The 25,874-nt window shown below is 38.8% G+C and overlaps 2 protein-coding genes across 6 annotated transcripts; one reads left to right on the top strand and one right to left on the bottom strand.

Moving 5' to 3' along the window:
• The first annotated feature begins 9 nt into the window (after nucleotides 1-9).
• On the top strand, nucleotides 10-4,565 carry YAE1 (YAE1 maturation factor of ABCE1). Of its 2 annotated transcripts, none has more exons than XM_009641561.2 (4): nucleotides 10-32; nucleotides 521-839; nucleotides 2,480-2,601; nucleotides 2,999-4,565. In XM_009641561.2, the coding sequence occupies exons 2-4, from the start codon at nucleotides 723-725 to the stop codon at nucleotides 3,453-3,455; spliced, it is 696 nt and encodes a 231-aa protein (XP_009639856.1). In that variant the 5' UTR covers nucleotides 10-32; nucleotides 521-722; the 3' UTR covers nucleotides 3,456-4,565. The 2 variants fall into 2 exon arrangements, with proteins under 2 accessions (XP_009639856.1, XP_035752890.1); XM_035896997.1 differs by lacking the exon at nucleotides 10-32 and adding an exon at nucleotides 48-71.
• A 61-nt stretch (nucleotides 4,566-4,626) lies between these two features.
• LOC118452554 (mediator of RNA polymerase II transcription subunit 1-like) lies at nucleotides 4,627-18,329 on the bottom strand. Of its 4 annotated transcripts, none has more exons than XM_035896992.1 (14): nucleotides 18,268-18,329; nucleotides 17,905-18,037; nucleotides 16,797-16,825; nucleotides 13,947-14,018; nucleotides 13,777-13,851; nucleotides 12,520-12,590; nucleotides 11,642-11,707; nucleotides 11,049-11,157; nucleotides 10,175-10,299; nucleotides 9,704-9,816; nucleotides 7,769-7,964; nucleotides 7,334-7,429; nucleotides 6,783-6,891; nucleotides 4,627-5,565 (listed from the first exon to the last, which is right to left on the bottom strand). In XM_035896992.1, exons 1-14 carry the CDS (start codon nucleotides 18,294-18,296, stop codon nucleotides 5,184-5,186), a joined length of 1,605 nt encoding a protein of 534 aa, XP_035752885.1. In that variant the 5' UTR covers nucleotides 18,297-18,329; the 3' UTR covers nucleotides 4,627-5,183. The 4 variants fall into 4 exon arrangements, with proteins under 4 accessions (XP_035752885.1, XP_035752889.1, XP_035752888.1 ...); XM_035896996.1 differs by lacking the exon at nucleotides 18,268-18,329 and adding an exon at nucleotides 18,128-18,253 and having other exon boundaries at nucleotides 16,401-16,825; XM_035896995.1 differs by lacking the exon at nucleotides 18,268-18,329 and adding an exon at nucleotides 18,128-18,253.
• Between the last annotated feature and the right edge of the window lie 7,545 nt (nucleotides 18,330-25,874).

Below are 25,874 nucleotides of genomic sequence, written 5' to 3'. Positions count from 1 at the left end.
AGCCGCTGGTGCCTCTGCAAGAAACAGCATTTGTGGGTTGCAAGAATTTCCACCGATGTAATGAATTAGTTGTGAGTGGCCTCTTAAGGTTTTCTTCAGTGGAAAAGATGAAATAATCTAATTATGTCTTCTTCTCTCTGCGGTAGAACTAGCTAATTCTTTATGCAAACATAAAGGCGTATTTCTACTCAAGATTTGTAAGATGGATAAGTATTTGGCCTAACCAGGAAACTGAAAATCAAAGCTGAAAGTCCATGCTGGTTATAAGCTCTGCAGGCAGTTACCTATGATTACAACTTAATGCACCGCATGGAAGCTATATGGGGCTATTCACCAGCTGCTGTCAGAATCAAGTCATAAAGTTGTTTCTGCTTGCTGTTTGTGTACTAGCAACATTTAGAAAGGCTCATTTGGCATGCATATGCCTGTCACTGCGATAAGAGGGGAAAAAATTACTGTCTGAAGTTGTCATTGTAAATTACAGAAGTTGCTTTACCAGCTGACTGTTTTCTCTTGACAGATGCACCCTGATGGTAAACAGCATCCTTTCCCATGTGGAAACAAATGTACCGGTTGAGCAATCAACTCTGTACATGATTTCTCTTCAGAACTCACATTTTTTTGCCTATACTTCTAATCTGACACTTAGCCAGAGGGACTTTTCAGAGTTTCTCAGTATATTTTTTACTGCATAAGCAGAGGTCATAGTCATTGCTGCTGTTATGTCCTGGGTACAAGTTGCAGTCAGCCGATCCAGTGAGGATATATTTGATGAAGATGCAGATGAGATGTATCTACTACAGAAAGAATGGAACAGCACCATGAAAAAAAGATTGAAGGTATTTCGTTAACAACGATTTAATAGTCTTTTTAGCCATTTTAGATTTACTGACACATACCTTGATATACCTACAGCTGATTTAAAGGGAAAACTAAGAGTGGTTGCTTAAAAGTTATTGTGGCTTAGTTTCTTCTGAATATCAGGAAAATTTAGCAGGGATTTACAGGAACTCTATCCTAGTAGTCTATCACAGAAAACTACTGTTTTACCAAAAGACATTGGCTCCCTCTGTACGACCATGTGCATTTGTAAAAGGCAGTGCTCAATTCCAATGCGAGCTATTTGCTTTGTATGTGTAGGTATACCACTAGTAAATGTAAGGCAACACAGCTAAACAGTGCTAATAAAGAAATAGGAGACGTTTGGGTTTTTAAGTAGAGTTCTTCATCAGTCAGATTTAAGATGTGTGACTCCATGTGGAACCACAATTGGACGCTGTGGTCTGGGTGGTTTTGTGGTGTATTTATTCTCCTAGTGAAAAATATATTTTATGAAAGCAGGTTTCCGCAGCCCTTCCCTCCCTTGAATTCTATAGGGAACAAAACAAGTATGGAAACCCAGGTTACTTCAACAGATACGTTATCATTCCGGGTGGGGCCAGTAGGCCTCGTCTGCTCATGGGTGAACAGCATTTGGCTGAAGAACATGGATGGAAGCTGTTGTTTAGGCTGTTGATGAGGAAGGGTATTACAACAGAGCTGTTGTGTTATTCTCCAAGGAAAAGGTTCCTGCATCTGACTGAGTCCCTGGAAAAGACTGATTTTCTTAAGGGGCTGCTTAGTGTTCTTACACAAATATCTCCGGTATTGTATGAGTAGATACTGCAAAATTATAAAATGTTATTGCAATTAGAGCTGTATGTTTGGCAAAATAAAGAAACATTCTTGCTCCTGGCTATTTCTCTAGCAAGGCCACCAGTTTTCATCTCTCATAAGCACATAGAAGTTTTCAGTCTTACAATTTGCAGTTTCAGTGTGAAAAAAGTTAAGTTATTCTACATTTTATGGTAATGTGATTAGGATATAAATAAATTAATTTGCATTACAATCATTAGCTGTTTATTACAGAAAGCAATCACAATGTTGCATGTATTTGTATGTGACTCACTCCGTCACCATCTTTTTTTCTAGTATAACTCTTGAATTGAGTGAGATCTGACAAATAGGGAAGCAAGGCTCAATAATTAGTTTTGTGAAAGCAGGTAGGTGGATTACAGATATGAGAGTGCCTCTGCTAAAGGGGAGGCTTTGCAGCCTAGGTGGCTTTAGATATCTAGAAATCTATATGTAGTATTCTTTAAGGATTTTTTCATAAAGGAGTTGGTCATCATTAAAGCAAGCATGCTTTCCTGCAGATTTGTCGTAATTTTTGATGTTTCTAAAAATACTTTCCTTATTTTCTGAACTTCTGGGGATCCTTTTGGAAGAGAACTGGATCTTACAAATGAGTAAATCATCATTCTCTACAAAAAGCGTGTTTTGGTTTGGCAGTAGGATTGTAGCTGGGAGGGATGTTCAAATCTAGAAGCTGTAACTTAAGAGACTGAACACTTGTTTAAACTTTTTTTTATTGTTATAAAGTTGTCATAGGTCCAATTTTTCATCCTGTGAGCAACCTGTTTCACTGCTTTTGTTATAGGAAGGCTATAGGGATGGAATTGAGGCTGGGAAAGAACTTGCACTCCAGGAAGGCTTTAATCAAGGTTACAGACATGGTGCTGAGCTGATGGTTACATGTGGCCAGTTCAGAGGAACCCTGAGGTAGGTTACAAACTCCTTAAGGTTGTGTGCGTGTGGAGGGAGGGAATGTGCATGCAGTTTTTTTGTTTGTTATAATTTAAAAAAAAAAAACCAAAACCAAAACCCACACTGTAAATCTGTCCAGAGTAAACAACCTGAGAATTCTCAGGGAAATGCATACCTGGATATGGAGTGATCATTCTTAAAAATAATCCTTCAGTTACCTTTCCAGAACTATCTGAATCTACATCTTCAAGCTTAATATTCAGTTCTACTGCTTGACTTTCCCAGAAAATGTGAACAAAATATATACATTTATATAATATAGATATCTTGTAACATTACTATCTCCCTTCAACACCTGGAGGTCTGTGTGGATACATGTAATCACTTTTTTTTTTTGTTCTTCACTTTCCAGTGCTCTCTTATCCTGGTGTCATTTTAATGGACATGATTCTGCTTTAAGTAAGATAAATAATCTTCTTGATGTGGTTGGAAAGCATGAAGAAGATGTGCTTAAGTATCTGAATTCTACTGATCAACAGCCACATCTTGGACACATTTTAGATTCTGTTCAGGACATGGACCTTAATCACACAGCTCCAGCTGGGACAGAGTACAATGAAGTTAAAGCTGGAAAACATGAAGATGTTGGCAGCTCTAGTGAAAATATTTGTAGAAATAATGGTGAGGTTGGTTCCTTGCAGTCCGAGTGCAGCAAGACAAAACTCTGCACAGATCCTGAAAGGTCAACGCTTGCTTGGGTTAAAAAGCAGACTATTTGGCTAGTAGAGCAACTGGGCTTATCACTGGATGTACTCCATCATGTCCAGCAACTGGAACATCAGTGTCAGGAACTGTCTCATGGTATTTAAAATTACCTCAATTGGATTTGATTCTCAGTTTGTGGACCATGTACAGGCTGATACATCACTTCATTTTAGGGAACTCTGATACTTCCCAGTAGAGGTAATTTCTGTAAATCTTCACCATGCTTTGGCTCCTGGAAAAAAAACCTCTTGCATTCAGTCTTAAGCATAATGTTCACAGAAAGGGGAAATTACTTTTAAAGCTCTACAAAGATTTACATGTTCTGTGTCAGAAGCTATGATTTCACCTTCACTTTCTCTTTAGACAGCAGTTCAGACATGGAGCAGGTCCCCTAAATAGTCCCTTTAAATAGGTCTCCACTAATATCTAAAAAAATAAGTGCTATGGACAAGCTATTCTTGCAGAATAAGCTGCTGATGGTGATATGCTAACTATGTGCAAAATAGAATGGGACTTGCTGCTGATTTCTAGAGTGCTGTGACTCTCTAGTGGCTATATAAAATGGAGGAATTTTTCACCTTTTGTCAAATTCTTCCTTTTACCTTTTGTAACCACTATGCAGTGCACTTTTGTGGTTGAAAACTGGTTTTTTCCTCCTCAGACAGTTCTATTTATTTCACTTTTGCTGAACACACACCATTCTCTTCAAATGCAGAATTACTGACAATTCCATTGTTTTACTGTTAGACCATCAACTCTTACCCTGTTAGACCACACTGATCACATTTCCAGTCTAATGAACTTCCTTGTGTTATTTTTGTGTTTATTTTGCCTGTTCTTCTAGCCTGAACTCTCCCTCCCTCACTCCCATAGTGTTTTTCCCAAACTCTTCAGGAAGCCAGGCTTATTTTCCTTCTCTTAGAAACACACTATCAGCCACACATGCATATTCCTGACAACTTTGTATTTATGTGCCAGTGTTCTATGTTTGACTCCTTTTCCTGTTGCTTGCCTTAACTGTAGCTGCAAATTGCTCTTGTCAGGAAGACTTTTCTTTGTGAATGCCTATCTCTGGTTTTACACTAATTAAACTGTTTTACAGTAAGTTAGGGGTTTACTTGTTTTAAATTGTTTATAACTTCCCTTCATGTCTGAGACAAAGCAGGACTAGACAGAGACAACTGCAATTTTGAATAGCCAGCTTAACTACACTTAAAAACAGTTTTGTGATTTTTTTTTTTTTATACTTTGAGGCCAGAAAAAAAAGCTAAGGTAAAAATTACTTTATTTTCAGATACTGAGTTTACAACTTTCTTACTAAAGACTATTATCCTGCCACGGAGTTGGTAGACTGTAAGTTTGCCTGCCATTCAGTACCACTTTGCATTAGGGGAAAATAGAACTGCAATTAAGAGTCTCTTACTGAACCTGTTTCTGAAATAGTGGGCAAATAGGTCTGTCTGCATTAATTATGTATGTACAAAATTGTTCAAACAACTTTTTCTCAATTTAGTGTAATGCTGACATGGATAAACATTACTTTTCTACAAGTTATGTCATAGCCTGTATCACATATGTTAGAAATTTCTTCCATACTGTGGTAGAATATGGTGCAGACAAAAATAACAGGTTACTAGAGCAGTGTTTGATGTTCTAAAGTTGGAAGTTTAAAAATGCAAATTCAAGAGCATTACTTCTATGTATTTAATAGCATCCAAAGAGGAAACTCCATTCACAAATTACTAAGTAGACAGTGAGCTTGCCAAGTTCTCTCCAGCTTCTTCTACAAAAGCAGTCTATGCCAGTGAAAATATTTCTTTCTTGTTTGATTATCAAACACTAGATTGTGTATTTTCCTTACCTATCATAACAGCTTCTGTACTAGCTGTGGAATTACTTTCCTCCACTCCACACAAAGTTTCTGTGCTTATTGTGGGGTTACTTTTTTCTCTGTTATCACCTGGAGTTTCCAGTTTGGCTGTGGAGAGATTTTCTTTTGAGCTGTCTGTAGTACTTGGCTTATCACTCACTACCAAATCTTGCTGACCAGCCACAGAAAGACTTTCTCCAGGACTATCAGAATCCGTAATTTGCTCACGTGGTGGTTCAGGTTTTTGTTTCGTGTCTACTTCCACATCTTGTGTTTCACTATCAGCTTTCACCTTGGCAGCATTCCTGAAAATAGCTCTCATGACAACTGGGACTGACATGCACCTGAAGGAGGAAGTGAAACATTAGCCACTGCTACAGACTTCATCCATTCTTCAACATACTACTTTTTTAAAACTGAATGATACATGTGGTGAAAGACAGCACTAGCCTCCTCCCATCTTTTTGCCTTGTACAACCTAATAGGCATTACATTGTAACTACAGTATAACTACATGTGCTATACCGGAAACATGTGTTGACACAATGAAATCAAGTGCTGGATCTTTGAGCTTGGCCATGCAAAGAAGCTTTGATAGAAAGAGTGGGAGCATTTGGTAAAAAACAAAAACAAAAAAAAAACCACAACACCAAAAAAAACCACCACCAAAACAACACACACACACACCAAAACACACCCCTAACAAACAAAAAGGGGTCATAAAGGTGCTTCTAATGAAAACCTAAACAAATAATATTGAAATATATTCACTCTTGCTGAGTTTTATAATTGTAACTTTCATGTTTTATATAGGACATGTACAGAGCGTATCTTTTCTAAAATGCTATCTACACTAGAGGAGTTTCTTTCCACTCAAACAATAGAGTTACTTGGTTCCAAGATTGGTATCTAGTATCCTGTGACTTAAGACAGGACAGGCAAAGTTACACAGGTTTAAAATCCGGCCTGCATTGATCTTGCTGTCATCAAATAAATAGTAGTTGTATACTAGCTTATGCCAAATGAATTACTGTGCTCAGTCCTTTCTCTAGCATATGTTCATGTGTCACACTAACTTGCCTCTCAGCATTTGTTTCAGAAAACAAGCCAGAGACAGTGTTGGAGACATGCCACATACACCTCACTTTCTGAAAAGAAGCACTGATTGGTATTAGGTAGGTATGGAAAAAGTGCTTTCCATGCTATTGTAAGTTATACCAGTCATGAGACTGCCATCAGCTAGAGTCTTCAGAAAAGCATGTTTACAAAAGAAAAAAGCATCTTTATAAAAGGTAAAACTCTTTTCATTCAGAAGTGTTTCCCTAGCCCACATGCTTTCTACTAGAAACACTTTCCATCACTATTAATGTTTAAAATTTTTAAAGGAGATAGATACTTAAAACACTGATGTAACTTATTCTCAGTATTATATCACAACTTTTTACTAGAGTGAAATTTTCTGGTTGCTGAATTTATGGCATTGTGAATGCAGATTATTTTTATATTAAATGGACAACTGAGGTTCATTCCAACTGTTACAAAATAAAATAAAACTACTTACCGCTTCACGGCTCTTGCTATAAAGTCATCACTAGAATTTAGAGTTGGATCTTGACGATTTAAATGAAGGTGACATTGGATTTCTCTGGAGGTTATAACATCAATTAGCACTAAGAAAGAACAGAATACAAGTATTCCAAAATAAACATTTTTATAACCACTGAAAACCATCTTTTCATTCTGATGCTTCAAAAGAGGTAAGACTGAAGTCAATGGGAAGGGGCTTGCAGTAATGCTCTTGCATAAGGCTTGCTTTTTCCTGATATACTTAGATCAGAAACAGTAGAACTTACAGTTTATTAATTGACTGCAGGCCGAGACAGAATAGGACTTGAATATTTGCATTTACTTTCTGTCTTACGCTGAATACAGAAAACTTTTTAGTAAACAATTTATACACAAGTACTACTTTGTGTTTTTCACGGGTTGCACACCATTGAGAATAGCCCTTAGAACGTGTTTGTAACCGAGCAGCATAGTGCAAGAGCCTAGATAGAACCAAGTCCCTTGTCAGGCCAATAAAGAGGGCAGTATCAATTATTCCACACGTACCACAGGCTAAATTCTCTTTCAGAGGATGAAGGAAAAAGACAGAAAAGCTGGTCTTCTTGTGTGGTACCACTTCAAAGTAAAGCAGTTCTGAATTATCTAGAAATAAAATAACTATTTAGTGATACCCAGCCATTGAACCTGGATTCTTTTGGGCTGAATCACATGCCAGAATTTGAAAAAATACTGATGTGGTAGAACCTAATTATTCATTACTTTGGCAACTTAGTTTATGCTTATAGAAGTGTCAGGCCTAGGAGGTTTTTTTTAGAAAAAAATATTCAACAAAGTATAACACTAGAATTCAGGTTTTTTAATCATTGGAAATACTCCACAAGTAATGACAGCTTTGGCAAGTGAGCAGTAAATCTGTTAACACCCCCTTAGAAGCTAGTTTCTCTCCAATACTCTGCCATTACTTCCAACCACACAATTTACCTTCATTTATATGCTTCTCAGAGACACAGCTGCTAATAAGACAGTTATATGCCACTTGATGTCGAAGAATCTCTATTACGTCAGGCACACACTTTGGATGGCTAAATGGAATTTTACTGACCAAGGCTCCTGCTAAATCTGATTTTTCTGAGCCCTTGTTTATGAAGTAACAGTGCTTCGGGCAATCTGGAAGAGACTGAACAACAAATATGGTGGTATTTCAAGCACTGAAAACAAGAAAGTAAAGCTTGATGTTATCAGGCAACTGCACAATCTGACAGCAAAAATATTTTTGGAAGACACGCTTCTAGCATGTCCTTCATGTCTCTCTGCCTTTCAGTAGAAGTATAATCCTTAGAGGAAGCTAAATGAGATCCACTCTCCCTTCCAAATGCATCCAAATTAGGCAAATAAACCCAGAGCCAAGTGGTCAGGAGTTCAGGTGCCTCCAATTCTTCCAACTACTTTTAAGAGCCTTGTGGGCTATAGAAATGCTACCAACCAAGGTCTTCTCTCAGAAGAATGTCATAGTAGTGCTGGTTGACAGTTGTACAAATAAGACAGCAGTTTTGCCTGAAATCTCTCAGGGGTGTCATATGTTTTTCCTCCCTCCATCACTACTGCTTTCTTTGGAGAAGCATGTTTGGCTAGGATATCTCCCAATGATCCATTTGAAGAGGAGGAAAAGAGGAGATAGTAATAAAAGTTCACCACCTGTCCATGTTGACAGTGATTCTATGCAAAATTAGAAGTGCAATATTGTGTTACCTACTTCAGGATGCCAAATGGGAACTGTCACCTCAAGAACAGGGCAGGGCAGTTAATTAGCAGGGTCTACATTAAGAAAAGCTAAAGAGCAGAATAAAAGAACTTTTCCTCATGCGTTCATGGAGCAGAAGGGTTTCCCCTAAATTCCTTTCAAGGTTAGAATTCAATTTAGTAATCTATTTCTCGAAACAGAATCTTTAAACTCAGAAGCAAAACATTCTCCCAGCAAGTACTAATATTTTAGGGAATTGCTGAAGAGTTACAGAGCCTTTAATGTGTGTCTAATGGAAATGAAAAATTCATTTTATCTTACGGGTTTTATAGAAGACAGCTTTGCTAAACCTTGTTTTAGCACAGTATAAACTTACTACTACTACCTTCTGTACTACCACCTCAAAGACCAAGAACTGTGTAGGCAATGGGTTTGGCTACCACCACTAGAGGAAGAGAAGGAAGTGCCCTCTACTTTTGTTGCCATGAATCGCAAAATTAACACTTCCTAGCAAAAAAAGTAGATCTTTGAAGGTTGCCCTGTAGTTGCCCTGTACATAAGTCTGGCAGAAAGCATCTTAGCCACCATTTTCTATTACAAAACTCTTCCCCTACATCTAATGCAGCCTAAATTAAATACTTCTTAATAAAATAGTTATTAAAAGGGAAGCCCAACAACCATGGCTCTAGGCAGTAATTGACATTACTGTTGCAACACTTTACACTTTTCTTCCTGCCAGTCCCTATTCTCAGTGTTACCTAATCAAGAAATCTTTTTTGTTAAAATAGTGTGACATGCAGCATGATGAAGACCTTCAAAAATCTAGGTAAGTACCATCTTGGAACTTGCTCCTCACACCAGTCAATAAGTTTCCTTCTTATTAAGGCATTAATGATAAAGTTCTGAGCAATTTTTAGAAGAGTAAATATTTGAGTTACACACAGACAAATTAGTATGACTTCAGCAGCCAGGCACACAGTATTTCATCAATGAGGATGAGCAGCTCACTTGAAAGGGCCTAATATTGTTTCATAAATAACTTGAACTATTTCCTAAAGAACACTTAAATACTGTTGGGATCCTGGGAAGTCTGCACTGCTTGCTTATGGGGAAATACAATTCAGTATATATCTTGCACAAGGGCAGAGCGTGTGTCAAATGCACACTATACTCACCACAAAGAAACGGGATTTATGTGTAGACAAGTCTTCACTGCATTTTTCTTTAAGGGTAGACTGAACAATCAGCTCATATAGCGAAGCTAGTTTCAAGCCCATAATCTGAATTCCTGAAACAGGTGATTTTTTTATTAGTATTTACATTATGACTGTACATGAAAGCTAATATTAAAACCAAAACCAATGTTTTGAAAAGACAAAAACATTAGTCTTCTTTCTTATTACCCTTTTTGCTAATGGAATTTGAGGTAGAGTGTTTAACAGCTTTGCCTGTAATTGTCATGTTTTTCTTAGAACTTTTGTGGTTTGCATTGGTTGCTAAAATGTTACAGTTGGGCTGACAGAACAGAACACGTTCTGCCCCAGAAACCAGTTTTTCCTCTCACAACATTACCACAGGGAAACAAAAAGCAAACAAGCAATGCATAGTCACAGAAGTACTTAGTCATAAAAACAGCTATAACATGCCTGTGAGCCTTTGTATCTCTTCAATACTGGATGAGGACATAGGAATAGGCTGCTGAAACTTTAACACAAAAAAAGCTGGCAAATCCACACTGAGTTCATCAGTCAGTGGCAAAAAAGTGGGGTTGCTGGGGAAAAAAAAAAAAGTCAGAATGAAAGCTTGTTACAGAAATTGACATAATTAATGAGTAATTTTTAACAATAAAAGAGTTCTTGACCCTTAGTGCAAGGCCACTGTCAGCTCCAGAGCAGTATAGTACTACATTCCATAGTTCTTCTGTCTTGAGAAAAGTTTTGCTTTATAAATGCATCTATAGCCTGTAACATTTTAAAACACAGTTAATGTGAAGACTGGCAGAAAGGAAAAGTAAGCCACCAGAAACTGAGGAACAGTGCACAAGGATGTTTGCTGTAAATCATTCTATAGTGATTTATTTTGGAGAATGACTTCAGACTTTTCTTCCAGCCTAGCACTGAAGTAGAGATGATGTGTCCATATCCATGGTGGGATGACAAACTATTTTGTATACTTAAAGTGTAATATCCCTCAATATATGCTTTATTTATTCTGACACTATGGAGCAGTTGTTTGTTGAATATTAAGTAATATTGTTCCAGTGGCTCCTTCTGGCTTCAAATCTATTAATAAAACCATAGTTCAATGCAATTGACTCAGTTAAATATGAACACCATAACTTCAATGGCCATTTGGGAAAACTGTAAAAGCCACAGGTTATAGAGGGTGTAGCTACAGAGCATAATGCCATCGATAAAACAGAGCTTCCTGTTTTAACAGAGGCTAAATGTAAATTATGCTGAGGTTAGTGCGAATGCCTCATAAATCCATTTACGTATAGAGAAGTGTCCAGAGCCTCACCCGTCCTCTCCCACTTGAGAATCTACAAGCAGTGGAGAGAGAGGAAGTCTGTGGAGCGTATCTGTGCCTTCAATGGTTACAACTGTTTTTGTTCCACATACCTGGGAACCTAAGGGAGAAAGAGAACTGTATTATTTTTCCTCATGTCAGTGTAGATTAATCCTATGCATACAAAAGACAATGGTAAGGTCTTTTAAAAAAGGTCGGGTCCAACTGACAGCCACAATGGAGCAGCAAGGAGAAGCCTGCACAGACCATTCCCAACATGCCAAAGTTGCTCAATGGCGATAGCAGCAATAGCTGCTTTTGGGACATGCCATGGAACAGATCAAGCAACCCCCAGTCATTTTCATGCTGGCTAGGCAGTTATTTTGTTTGATATCACTCTCGCTTCAATTTGGGTCAACAGCCAAGAAATAGGAAAGTAGTTTCCTGATGTGCATTATAATTGTGCTAAAGAACATCACATAAACCATTCTGCTAAACTAGAATTTTAAATCCTCTTTCTGAGTTTCATTAATGAACTTTGCTTAAGGAAACAGGTAGCGCTGAAAGAGTTATCACATTAGTTATTCCTGCTTTTCTAGCTTTACCAGGATTTATTTCTGCTTCCAAAACTTCATAGGGAGAAATGTAAAATTCAATGGTCATAGGAGTTCCTGAAGCATAATAAAAAAAAAAAAATATGGTTACTACACATCCGTACAGGAAATATATTAGGCACCTTGACATAAAGGGGGGAAAAAACCAAAGCAGTGTAGATGGGCAGAAGGGGATTCCTCGTAATTACAGTATACGTTCAAATCACAGCATTTTCTTAGTCAGCATTTAGCAGCTAAACCCTCAGAGTATAAAGACATCAGACATCTTTGAAAAGATTAGCTTAAGTTTCTATCTCTTGCACAATAACCTATTGTTCAGCCTTAAAAATACGAGCTGAACTGCTAGCTTTCAGTGACCAGTCCAAAATAGAAAGGAAAGTTGTAATACTTGCATAAGGGACACTCGCATCAAGCTGTGCAACAGGATAGCGGCAGCATGTTTTAGAAGTACTTTTATTAACTATAACACATTAACAGTTAAAGCTCACTTCTGACAGTGGAGCCAAAAAACCTTATCAGCTGACTGTATTTGCCTTTTAGGCAACATGAGTATTATCTCAGCTACTACCACTGTCATTGCACGGTTACTCCCAAACTGTGGTTTCCCACATAACCTCAGAATACCGCTGGCTTTGCTTTTGGGCTGCTGCAAAGTCAATGCTGCAGTAGCTGATAAACCACCTGGCCTCTTTGTATTTTCTCCTTCTCTATATCTGTACACTATCTGAGAATAACAACACAGTAAGTCCCTACAGCATGTTTTATTTATAATAGAGGCTCTTTACCGTAAACAAAGATCAACTCAGTAGTGGTTTTTATTACAAGTCTTTGAATCCACAAAGAAAGAGGAAAAACAACAAAAAAATCACCTCCAGTTCTTGGCACCAGATGTCCTACTTTTCCATGAAGTACTTCAGTAACTCTGTTTACATCCTGTGTTCTAGTTCAAAACACATCTTGATTAGTGTTTCCTGAGTCGCAGTGCTAGCTAGGCTAATGTAAAGGATAATTTGCACCCTTAATCAAAGGGAGACGATGCTGTCTTGGAAGTAGATTGTGTCTCCGTTTGTTATGACGGCTTCCAAAACACCATCATTCCACTCATGCATTACTGCTAGGACTGGGGCTACCAGTTCCAACCCTGTATCTGAGCTGTTTCATGTTGCAATTTAATGTACTATTTACCAGGAGAACAAAAATATTGGAGTCGCAGGTTAAGCAAAGAGTGAAGAAATAACCTGGATAAACGAACTCAAACAGAACCAATCGCTATCCTCAAATGTGATCATACAGCTGAATACATACAGCCATGCAATCGCATAGCTGTGTATTAAAACTCTGCAGTGCATCAACTTATATCATGGGTGGGACGAACAATCTATTTAACTCATAAATAATATTTACTGAGATATCAATGATCAGCAAGGGTATAGTATATTTGTTCATGGAGTTAGTATGCTTCATAAAGGAACACTGTACAAAAATAAGCCAAGAGCGTGTTTCAAGTTACAGAAGGCCATGCTTGCCGATAGTACTTAATAGGCAAGTTATCAGAAAAGATGTTTCAAAAATCCAGAAGGAAAGCACTGCCCTCGACTCTGATTTTCTGAAAAGAATGAAAATCATTGTACAATTACCAGAGGGTTTAGGAAAATCTGTTCCCTGTCTACCTGTAATCCTGCTCTTTGAAAGAAGAAAAGAAAAAGAGGATAGGAGGAAAGCTAGCATCCACTACTCCTGAGCTAAAACCTGAGCACAAAATGAGATGCCCAAACAGCAGGACCCCAGACAGTATGTTTTACATGTGTCCCAGGGCGATCTAAACAGGGCTGCTGCCTTTCAGGTGCACTGTTTGCTCCTGGTGGGTGGTCATATGCACACACCCAAGCTTTGCAACCAAACAGTTTCCCAGCAAATCCTGTAGCTAAAGCACAGAAGTTCAGTAGATCATCTTGTTTGGCGTGCCTGGGGTTGGCAAACTGCAGAAAGGCTTCAACCTTTCCAGTGGGAGAAAACCCATTAGCCTTCCACATCCTGCTCTGTAATTAGATCAGTTAACTTGTTTTTTAGTGAAATGAAGGGGTGGGAGTGGAGGGAAAGGGTGAAACAGATAGACTTCAAGTTACCTGTCTAAAAGAGACATTGAATAAAGATCTTTTTCAAGGGCCTGCAAAGCAAGGTATCCCTTCGCTTTCACTTCACTGGGAGAGAGAGAGAAGCAAATTATTATTTTTGTAAGTAAACAAAGGCTTGGCCATGGATCTTAAAAGTTTTTCAAGTGAAAACTGGCTGCAACCTGTTTCCTGGAACTTGATAGAGATTTGACAGGTCTTCTAGAATCTTTCCAAAGGCATCATAGTTCTTCATCCTACCAGAAAGAAACAATTGCTGTAATGCTACTAAATGAGATGGCTAATAAGTCTTTTATATAGAACTTGCTAGAAAAAACACCATTTCAGAGTGACATAGGCCCCTTATCAGATCTGGCAAGTAGCAGCACTGCTTTTAAGTTTTCTTAGAAGATACCAGGAAGTGTGAATCCTTGGCTCTGTTGCAAAAAAATAATGTAATTATAGCTGACACTGGTTAAATATGCACTTCTGAAAGCAATAGATGTGCACAATACACAAATTTGACAGCTCATCAGCTGCAAAGCACTTTTCCTGATCTTCCAATAAAGCTAGTCATGTAGTAACACTTCCCTAACACAATGCACTTGTACATTGTTCTTTTCATCAAAATATCAAGGATTGTGTTAATATTGCACTTCACAGCACCCTTAGAGACAGATGTTAAATACAATCGATAGATACATCAATCAAAAAAAGAACAGGGGACAAGAGGCTTGCATAAGTTTGTGAAGGAATGGTTCAGTTGGCTCAAAACCCAGAATTCCTTCAGATTCTGACTAGCTGTGATAGCCTGGAGCTCTGCTTAGACTAACCCACCAGGTATTTACTCACCGGCTTAAGTGGATTTTACAAGCCTTACTAGAGTCTAGTGCTGCAGTCACACAGAGATCTGTACTCAAGAACACATACCCTCCCTTGCTGTACCAATCTGGCTGCAATGTGGATCAACAGAGAGACCAAATAAACCCGCGTGGATTTTCACACTGGGACAAATCCTTTCCAAATAGAAACCTAAGCGAGTCACTCAGCTCTTCTGTGACTCTACTCTGCCCTGGTGAGACCCCACCTGGAGTACTGTGTCCAGTTCTGGGCTCCTCAGTTCAAGAAAGATGAGGAAGTCCTAGAGAGAGTCCAGAGGAAGGCAACAAAGATGGTGAGGGGACTGGAGCATCCCCTATGAGGAAAGGCTGAGGGAGCTGGGCTTATTTAGCCTGGAGAAGACTGAGAGGGGATCTCATCAACGTATACAAATATCTTAAGGGTGGATGCGATGAGGACAGAGACAGACTCTTCTCAGAGGTGCTCAGCAACAGGACAAGGGGCAATGGGCACAAACTGAAACATAAGAGGTTTCAATTGAATATGTGGAAGAACTTCTTTACTTTGAGGGTGACAGAACACTGGAACAGGCTGCCCAGGGGGGTTGTGGAGTCTCCTTCTTTGGAGATATTCAAAGCCCGCCTGGATGATGTCCTGTGCAACCTGCTCTAGGTGAACCTGCTTTAGCAGGAGGGTTGGACTAGATGATCTCTCGAGGTCCCTTCCAACCCTTGCCATTCTGTGATTCTTTCCAACTAGACTAGTGGGGAAACAGGGAAAAGGGAGGGACACAGGCATGCACGTAAAGGCACAGCACCAGCCTATGCATTAGCTGGCTGGTTCATCATGATTTCATAGTTACTTTGAGACTCACAGGAAACATTACCATGTGACAAACTGCCTTACAACCAAATAAAATACTACACCAAGAGGTGTAGAAGGGATGCTTGCACTTTGTGCCAAATCCTAACAAAAACAGGAAGGCAGACAAGTAGCACTCACAGTGCCAATGTAACTATATGCCATCGCTCAAAGCCAAACTGCTGGCAGTTAACATCACTGGGAGACAAAAACCTAGGAAAATGCAAGTTAAAGCTTTAAGACATAGCTGTTTACACCCATAAAGCTAATATAACTTTGTTTCTAAGGAAAAAGAGGACTGGAAAAATGCACGATGCATTACAGGCCCACGTAGAAGAGAGATGAAACATGCAAGGTCAGTGATTGTTCTTTCTCTCTTTACCTTCCCTTTCAACTGTTCTGCTGAGGTATTTAAATATTAATCAAATTTCTTCAATATACTCATTATTAGTAAAACCTGGAACCTTGATCATATTGGCTGGAGAACTTCTAAATGTTTTAAGGTGGTGGCCTGACCTGGAACAGCAACTATTCAGACAGAATAAAACATGTTAATTAAAAAAAAAAATATATATGTAGTGCCTTGCTGCTACACAAGAAAATTAAAGTAACATCTCCTCCTATGCATTTGCAAAGAAAAACAGGCCATGTGATATCACCTTGTTTTCATCGCCGTGACAGAAGCCTGAAGGACATGTAGTCAAGACATTTGCATAAGGACGATACAAAGACTACTTAGTAGTTGATGGAAGGAGAAGGGGAAAAGTAATATCTGGTTTGGATCTGTAAATCTGCCAGTTCTGAATTGTCATCATCAGTTCATTTCCAAAATTATGGGTCCAAGTAATTTTATAACTCTTGCAATCAACAGAAATGCCGGTATTCAAAGGCTGTGTTCAACTGGGAGCTAAAGCAAATTTATTGGGGATTACTCTTACCCATTGCTCCATTGAAGCAGATGCAATTTAGCTGTTTTCAATGGAATGACTTGAGAAATAAGTAATGCCTGGAGTATCTTTTCAAAATTATACTGGCTGCAGTTTTGGCCTTGAATTCACAAATTGGAAGCAGGTAATAACAGCTACAACCACCACTAGCCTCCAAAATGGAGCACTGGAATCAACTTCCCACATAAAACAAAATCCAAAAAGGTGCGAGTTGCTCTGTTGTTCTCTGGATTCATATTATTGTTTCCTGATTCTTGCTTTTTTCTTTTTTCTTTTTTTCTTCAGTTCTTATACTGAAACCATTCTAGCCTTGACTTCTCCACAACATTCAGAGAAACACAAGACTCAGGATTTCTTTTCCATTCAATTCTGCACATGATTCTTTACCTTAGATGCTGCACCAAGTCATCACAAACCTACAGGAATAAGAGAGGAGTTTCATGTTTCTTACCATCCTTTGTGAAACATCTCTTAAAAGCATCTCATTGGTAATAAGATCGTTCCCCATTACTTTTAATTAGCTGAATGGGTCGCTTAAAAAAAAAAAACCAACCAAAACCCAGACTAATATTACAATAGTTAAAACATAATTTTAATATAATAATTAAAAGAACAAAGGCTTCGTGGAAGAGGATAAGATTAACAGAAATAGTTTCTTGGTAAATTCTTTCCAGAAAAAAAAAGCATCTTTGCCTATTTTTCTTTTATTGGCAGTTACTGTGCTAAAATTCTCTGGATATGCATTTCTATCCTAATAATATTGTCCAGCACTCACTGATCAACAGCCCTGTGCTGGTTAAACAGAACAATTTGAAATTCTGGGGCTGACTGCAACTGAAAAAAAAGGGATTAAATTTACTCCAAGTTAATTTAACAATTTCGATACGTACTGATAAAAGTCAGAGTTTACACTCCCCACCCCCCTGCAACAGCTTGTTGTAACATCTTTGATCTGAAGGATTGTCTGTAACACTGAACAACTGCAGAACATGGAATGTGAACTGCAGAGTGATATTTTTCCAATATTTTAAATGAGAAATTTTGCAATAAAAGCATCCCCATTAATAGGAATGCACATACTCCTAAAGAAGGCAGAAAGAAAAACATAATCCCTGGTAACAGCTCCAAGACATCCACTGGGAATATATATTGCATTACACCTTGGTAGGAAAATATTTTAAGACCCTGTTATTTACTGTACATTGATAACATCAAAGTATGAGAATACAAATACTTATGCAGGGTACTACAAAATTCTTGGAAGGTGGGGAAGTCAGCTGAGTTTTACCTTAATATTTAGCGCTACAGTACTTAGTATCTGTAACCGAGCTGTAAGTTCAGGTGAGAGATTCAGATGCCTAAAGAGGTAGCTAGTGTCATGCTCAGGCTGGCAGGTGCGACAAGACCAAAAAGAAACCAAAGACTTTCTGACATGGCAGCTGGAGGCCAGGTGGGAGACTACAGGGAGGTGAGAGACAGAGAAAATTAACTTTACCACAGGAGCTTCCCCAAGGTGAGCCAACTTTACATCCATCACATTTCCATCCTTCTCCAGCTGAACTTCTATATAAAACAAGTTTGATGTTATGTAGCAGGTAGTCCCACTGGGGCTTATGTGAGCGCTAAGCCTTAGAAGAGGGGAAAGAGAAAAAGAAAAAAAAAAAGCTTGTATATCTAAAAATTCTGTCACACGAAGAAAGGAAATGAGTATAGTTTACTTGGTCGTGGGAAGAGACGCCAGGGATACTGCTTCAAAAATAACTCTTCCTTGGCTCAGCCCCAAAAACTATCCAACCAGTCTCTGATATTTGTGCTCTGCTCTTCTCATTATCATGTTGGTTTGCTGAAAATTATTTACCTCTGTCTGTAGCTTTGGGACCTAAGCATGCATGCCCTCTCTTCACCCAACAACCTCCTCCACAAAGGGCTTATCAAAACAGGCAGTTACGCCCATTCCAAGCAATACACTCCATTAGAGCACCAAGCTAAAAAAAAAAAATATTGTTGACGAGCCATCCAGACAGTATTTCTCACTGGACTTGGGGCCGTGTTTGCTCATTTGCATTTATTCATAAACAAACTTACCCTTTTTGTTTGGATAAAGATTCCAATCTGTTCATCACAGAAAACAAAGATTTAGCTGCAAAAAATGGAAATGTTATTTACTCAGGCTGCAATGATCAAGAAGTAGAACCAGTATTATCCTGCTTTAAAGGGTATGATTTAGGTAATGAGAAAATAGTATCTCTTGCATGACTTCTTGTTATTAGTGACAACTATTACTCTGTGATTAACGAGTGCTATGCTGGGTAGAGCTTATTCTCAGACTTTGAGAATAGCTATAGCCTGAAGCCTTAGTCCAAAGATGAGTCACAAGTCTCCTGTGTCATATCCCCCTTTATGTTTGTACATTTGACCTCTTTGTGCAGAACATCACCGACAGAGAAGGATGGGTAGTTCCCACAGAATATTAAAAAATACACTTTGAGTTATCTGACAGCTCATTACCATTTAACATCCTCTGTATCTTCTCCATGCAGGAGAGCAATGGACCACCTGGAGCATTACTGACAGGCTGTTGAGGTGGCTGATCCTAGCACATTTGTGAAAACAAGAGACAGAGAAAGACTCCTTAAATTACTAGCCGAAGAGGAGTATCACTGCATGTGAGACACAGAACACCAATGCCCAGTACAACAAAACACACTACTCATTTCTTTTTGTCAAACACAGAAGTGACCCATGATTGTAGCTATCACAAAAGTGGCAGCACTGAATGGATTCGTGAAGACCCTATAGCGCAGTAATTATATATCCAAGGCCTTTGGAGCAGGAAGCGGCTTTCCATTCCCTTTCCTTTTGAGCTGAACACAAGCTATGTCAGCTAATTTCACTGTGATGAGAGAAATCAACTACGAAAATACTTAGATTTTTATTTTAGGAGGAGTCTGCCTGAGTGAAAAGGACAGGTCAGTAAGTGCCACAGGTGTACTCGGTTAGACTCAGGGTGCAAGTTCCAGCTGAAGATATTAAGTAGCAAGCAAACTCTCCCACCTTCTCTTTGACCTCTTATCTGAAAAATTCTCATACTTCACACTTCAGTTCACAAAGAACATTCACTGCTGAAAAGTTTTCACTATTTTCAAATTCAGGACATTGTTTTCAGAGTAAGGCTTTAGTTAAGCATTAGTAAAAAGAAGCATGGAAGAAAATGGGATTTTTTTTATACCAAGCTCACAGTAGTTGTGCTAATCCACTTTTTATAAAGATGATTCTTAGATGTAGTTAGCTACTGGAATGGCAGGAGACAGTCTAGATAGCAGGTTTCAAGCCAGTTTCTGAAAAACAGTCTTTTCTCCCAGTCCTATGGGCAAGAAATTCTCTTTACATACTATTAATATGCTAATGGATGGAAAATAACCTAAAGTATTAGACAATCAGAGCTAACTCCTGAAGAGTTAAAATAATGCAGGAAACTTTTTCTATGCACTGTTGTAAGAAAAACCAGGAGCCAGACTATAACAGGCACCAGTTTGGGGGTTTTGTTGTTGTTTTTAAAAAAAAAAAAAAAAAAAAAAAAAAAAAAAAGTCAAGCATTTTTGAACCATCTTGGCAACCTGCTCTTACACCACATACCCTTCTCGCGCCTAATCTGCAATTCTTACCATGCAAAAATGGACAAGTTTCAGAGTTTCAGTCCATGGTCTTTGTCGGTATTTTAAATGCAATTGTTCCATTAAAGCATTTGTAGAAACATCTGTCACAGCACCTGAAAAACATGTCAAAATGTTCTACATATAATGGTATGTATTTACATTGGTAACTAGAATAGTTGGAGAAGGAAAAATATAAAATCTTGCTAAGGTCGTAGGTGTTATACTTCAAAAGAGGAAGCAGAAAAAAATTGTTTTAGCTGAATTTTGCATACAAATATCTAATTTTTGTAAGACTTCTTTCAGAAAAAGTGTGTGGGGAGATTTTGTATAGGCAAGTATTCTCAGTATTAGATACAGAGATGCAGCGTCTTCTTCAGCTTATTAAGCAACTAGGCTTTCTTTACATATACACAATCTCATATGTGTATTCTTAATAAATACCAAGGCCTTGCCATGGGCTTCAGGCATGTCAATTTCTACATCCACCTAGAGCTCATTAGAACTAATTTTGATTAGAGATAAAAAATTAGAGATAATTTTTTACAATAAAGGTGGTGAAACACTGGAATGGATTGCCCAGAGAGGTGGTAGATGCCCCATCCCTGGAAACATTCAAGGTCAGGTTGGAGGGGGCTCTGAGCAACCTGATCTAGTTGAAGGTATCCCTGCTCATTTCAGAGGATTTGGGCTAGATAACCTTTAACAGTCCCTTCCAACCCAAACTATGCTATGATTCTATGATTTTGCAGAAGGATAATCTCAATGCAGAGTTGTGACTTTTTCTTTTCTCATTAGGATGGCAAGGAAGGAGAATGGGGCCAGGAGAAGGAACATTTTCAGCCCATCATCAGTCTCGTTACAAATATTCTTTCCAGCCTTGCACAGAATCCAGAGGCTCAAAGGAAGTTTTTTGCTGAGACATGGTGCATCCATAACCACTAATTCCATCAGGAATAAACCTGGAGTGAACTTCCTAATGCATCAGCCTAAGACAGGCAGGAAGACACCAGACTGATTAATAAGAGGAAATTGGGTCCCTGCAACATGCCACACATTCTGCTCTGCCTGTTAGCACCAGAAGAAACATTGCAAAGTGCTTCTTTGACCTAGAGGGCACAACAGCCACAGAGAATTGTCCCCTTTGAGCTAGCAGTGCTGCAGGGCAGGTGGGAGACAGACTAGGAGAGAGTCCTCTATACCCTTAGCATACACCAACAAGGGATAACGAGTGGGGGCTGGCAGCATCTTCCTCCTGCTGGGGGATGAGAGAGCAGAAACCACAATCCCCTATAAAGCAGGCCACCTCAACCAGCTGGAGGAAAAGGAAGCAGTGGACCCCAACCAGCTCATGCAAGCACCACTACTGGGGAAAATTCCCCCATTCCCACTCACCTATGTCTTGATGCCCACAGGCAGACTGCAGCCCACCCTCCATCTCCACCCACACAACAGGAAACCAGGGCTCCTACTTGTAGCACCTGCACCACAGCACCCACAGGTGCTGTGCAGGGCAGAAGGATTTCTCCCTCACAAAACTGGTCCCCAGGGGTTAGTGTTTGAGCTTGAGAAGCTTGATAAGCACAGTGACATCACCTCTCAACTCTGCTAATTTTTTAGAAGAGGGAGACACCCTTTCAGTTGTGGTCTTCCACATATAAGTCCTAATGTCTGTCCCCATCTCTTCAGAAGGTGTAGTGCTCTCAGGAAAACACTGAATTTAAATGGGAAAGAAAGGCAGGGGGAGGTATGATAGCAACAATCACAGAGCAAAACAGGGAAGTACTCCATAAGGGAGCTTTTAGTCTAGCTCAGGCATGGAAGAGAAAAAAAAATACTATAGCTATCTATAATGTTTGTGTTGTATTTGTGCATCCTTTTGTGGTCATCTCCTGTTGCTAGTCTCCTTGTACATAGGAATCAGTGTGCAATGGCAGTGTGATGTTGGACCTTTGCATAGGCACTAGCTTGAAACTTGGTCACCGGGGAATGCCAGGTCTACAGCAAGAAGAGCACGCTTCCTATATAACCCCTGTGTGGCAGTTTTTCAAGATGTCTTACAGCATACTTTCTGTTTTCAGCTGTCATCAATCATACTGCAGTGCCTGAAATAGTCTCATAACATGTAAAGGAGATGATCTTGGACTTGTATGTAGGTACTTGAGTAGAAAGTAAATAGTTCAGTGGCCTTGCTAAGATAACAAAGGAAACTACATATGGACCTAGGAATCCCAGGAGAAGTATAAGGTATATGCCAAAAAGCGGTACTTGTCTCCAGACAGGTGCCATGCCTATTACTTAGGGAAAGTCAATGCAGCTGAAAGAGTTAAGTATGTTTGCATTTCAGCTTTACAAAGGAGGTGAAAGATGATCAAGTAAATTGATGATGTAATTCCACACTTGTGGTAGATCACAATTCCCTAAAATTATTAGCTTGGCTTATGCTACTAAATATTCATTTGTTTTTAAAACTGACATTAGAAGTGACTATAGGTATAATCATGAATTTTACTTGTGACTTGGTGCATTCATTTAAAAATGTGTTTTCAGCATTTCTAGAGAGGCATTTTAGCTTAGGTTTGCTTGAACAATGTATTTAAATTTTTTCTGCTGGGCAAGAACGTGTACTATGGCCCATGTAACATAAGTAAGTGGTTTGCCTCAGTCTAGATCACGTGAATGGGTGTGTGCACATATGGCAAAGCACAACTTGGTAGTGTTTAATATTTTTGTAGTAATTTTCATAAATGTTTGCCCTGATCCAGAGCTCACTGGATCCTCTGTAATCTTGATACAGTATCCAGTGGTTTGATCGTGTCCTGAATAAGCAGAAAAGTAAGTTATTTGCTGACCCTCTTGAAGAGAACAATTCTGAAATAATGGAGGGAAACATGCCACTGCTTACTTTGTCTGCACAATAGCTGTCCTGCAAATAAACAGAGGACTTGAAATTTAAGTAGTCACAGTCCAGCTTGGCTGATAAGCCTAAAATTCACCTTAACTTTTAAACACAAAATAACCTTTTCCATTGTGCTTAAAAGTTTGTATTTGGGTAGATGAATTTGCATCACTTTTCTAGGACACAGTCCCAGATTTTCATAAAAAGACAAATATTCCAAGACAAGTGCTAGCCTTCATACCTACAAAAAATTGTAACATTGGTTAAGATCATACATGAGAAATGGCAGCTTAAGCATTGTCAAAAAGCTCCTTGGATCAAGGTGGTGTTTCAGTATTCAGAACTGTCGTATCAAATTACCACACTGAAGAGAAGAGTTAAGAGTATTGAATAATTTAAAATGTTCTAATTATAGCATCTCAGGCATATTAGATATGCAAATGTTTAACTGGGTCAGTTCATGAAAAAAAAAAAGCAACTGGCCAAGCATTATCATCAGTATGAAAGATAATAGGAATTACCGCATGAATCCTGTGTGCCCACCTGCTCTAGATTACTCTCTGTATGTGTTCAGCAAAAACTGCTGCTGAAAGACACTTTCATGTGCACAGTTACAAAATAAGTTGTCCCCAGGGAAAACCTTCTCTTATTCTCAAATAATTGGAGGTTATCTTACCCGCTTTCAAAGGGTTAAAATTGCTATGCTTCTTCAGGGACCTTTTTGAGAAATTCATTATTGTTACTACTTTGTTTATTTTTGTCATGGTTATCTGCATCTTGCTAAATTCCTGACTCCATAATTTGCTTCACAATGCATGCCCTGGGAACACTGTAATTCATATGAAAATAACTTTTTGTAATTTCATAGTTCTTCCATTTCTGATGATTTTTCCATTTCAGTGAATAGTACTTTGTTCTTCTGAGAAAGGATCAACGTATTTTCAATTCATATTCTTGCATGAATTCAAGTAAACTATTTGTTTCAGTGAGGATACTCTAGATATAATACAGAACAAGGGAAAACTTTGCATACATTTTAATTATAGCAGTTTGGAATTCCATATTCAGTGCAACATTGGTGTATTTTTTTGTTTCTGGGGGTTTTGGGGGGGACTGGGGGCTGCTTTTTTTCTATTAACTGTACATCCAGTCTTAATTTTTTTTCATTTAAAGAATACAAAACAAAATAAATCACCAGCAATATCTTCACTGGCCTGCTTCCAGCACTTCCTTGGAATTGCATCTTTCCAGAAGCCCTCAGCTGAACTGTTGATCAGAGAAAACACCAGCTACGTAACACCCACAGTAAGTCTCAACACAGAATTGGGTCCTGGGGCAGTCAGTGAAAAGCAGTGGCTCCAGTTAGAACTGCAGAATGTGTAAGAGTTGTCGCTGTGATTATCTGAATTGATACCTGGTCAGGAGATGTGAGGTAATACTGTGTTCCTTTACAAAGTGCCATGGGATTTTAGAGTGATCAGCAAGGATACAGCTGTAAAACGGGCATGTCACTAGAAAGTGAATCACTGTTTATCAAAAATGGTGAGCATTCAAACAATTCCTTTATCTATCCTAGCTGCTCTTCCACCTAAAGGTAGGCTAAACTCAGTGCTTTTATGAACCATAGCCTAGTCTGATATAGTTTAGGGCTTCACAACCCATAGATACTACAATATGTTTTGTCATCTTTCCTTCACTTGCTACATCATCTCCACAGTTACAGAGTGTAAAGATTTTGTCCCTGAGAGTAACATCAGAATGTTGGTGTTTGCATTTTATTTCACTACAGCCATATAGACTGAAGCAGTTTTACTTCACAACTTACTGAATAGCGCTTCTGGCACTGTAGTCTGAGGCATTTAACACTGGCTGGCTTTGACTGTTTCCTTCTCCTTCACTGAAAGCGATTAACATCCTCCAATGCCAAAGGCTGTATAGACAGACATAAAAAAAAAAAAGTTTGTAGCAAATGGTCATGGATGTAGAACTTCATTGACACTGACAGGGCATATCTTTTCCTCGGAGCATAGTCAAGACATGGCTAACATTTGATTTCTGTTTGAGGTTAACATTATAATCTCCAAGCACTTATTGTCTGAGTCTTTTTCAAAAGGCACTAGGGACAAGCGACTGTGATTTAAATAACTTCGTGAGTGAACACGGGAGGGCTGGCTTCACATGTGCACGTTATCCCTTTACAAGGCTTCATAGGACACCGTAACTGGTGTTCGTAACTGAACATTTCTTGCTCATCCCACACCTCTCATCTTTCTAAAACTCTGCTGCACCATCATTCATGTTCTTTGCAGACATCAGACAGCTGAAATCAACGGAACCCATCACTTAAGAGCTTCAAGCCTGAGGGAGCTGGCTTCTTCAAGATAGAGACAAAGCGAATGCAGTGGGTGCATAATCTGCAGAGTAAGTAATAACTGTGACACACTGAAGGTCCACATTGAAAATGTTATTGTTAGAAGGGGAGGGGTGGGGAGAAGAATGGGAGCTAAGAGTTAGTTGAGGAATTGAAAATCATAATGAGCATTGATGAGGTAACTGAGGTAGAGAACAGGTGAAACAGAGAAAGAGAATTATTGTGTTTAAAGGAATTTCCCACCAGTATATCTCAAAGCTAACCGCACAGGAGGTCAGCTTAATTATCTTGGTTTTCCAGATGGGGAAACAGAGAGGTGGGGAAAGAAAGCGACTCCTGAAGTTGGCCACGGCCGCAGAACTAGAAACCAAACTGCAGTTTACCTGACTCCACTATAGCACATCCTCATCAGAAGAAAGAAGGAAACCTTCAAAGGAAGAAGGAAAGAGATGGGGAAAGTTACTAGAGAAACACAAGAATAAAGGCTGTAAAGACATGTAAAAAACATGAAGTAAGTATGAAACCATATAAAATATGAAAAA

Source organism: Egretta garzetta, unplaced genomic scaffold (genome assembly GCF_000687185.1).
Source record: "Egretta garzetta isolate BGI_Z169 unplaced genomic scaffold, ASM68718v1 scaffold127, whole genome shotgun sequence".
In the NCBI taxonomy this organism is placed as follows: Eukaryota; Metazoa; Chordata; class Aves; order Pelecaniformes; family Ardeidae; genus Egretta; species Egretta garzetta.
The sequence above is the reverse complement of the archived record's forward strand: the minus strand, read 5'-3'. Positions and strand labels throughout refer to the sequence as shown.

Coding starts and splice junctions, on each gene's coding strand:
- YAE1 (XM_009641561.2), top strand. CDS start 723: ATGTCCTGGGTACAAGTTGCAGTCAGCCGATCCAGTGAGGATATATTT. Junction 840..2,479: donor CCATGAAAAAAAGATTGAAG/GTATTTCGTTAA, acceptor CTTTTGTTATAG/GAAGGCTATAGGGATGGAAT. Junction 2,602..2,998: donor CAGTTCAGAGGAACCCTGAG/GTAGGTTACAAA, acceptor TTCACTTTCCAG/TGCTCTCTTATCCTGGTGTC.
- LOC118452554 (XM_035896992.1), bottom strand. CDS start 18,296: ATGCTTAGGTCCCAAAGCTACAGACAGAG. Junction 14,019..16,796: donor GACTTGGTGCAGCATCTAAG/GTAAAGAATCAT, acceptor TCTTTCTGGTAG/GATGAAGAACTATGATGCCT. Junction 12,591..13,776: donor TCAATGTCTCTTTTAGACAG/GTAACTTGAAGT, acceptor GTTTTGAACTAG/AACACAGGATGTAAACAGAG.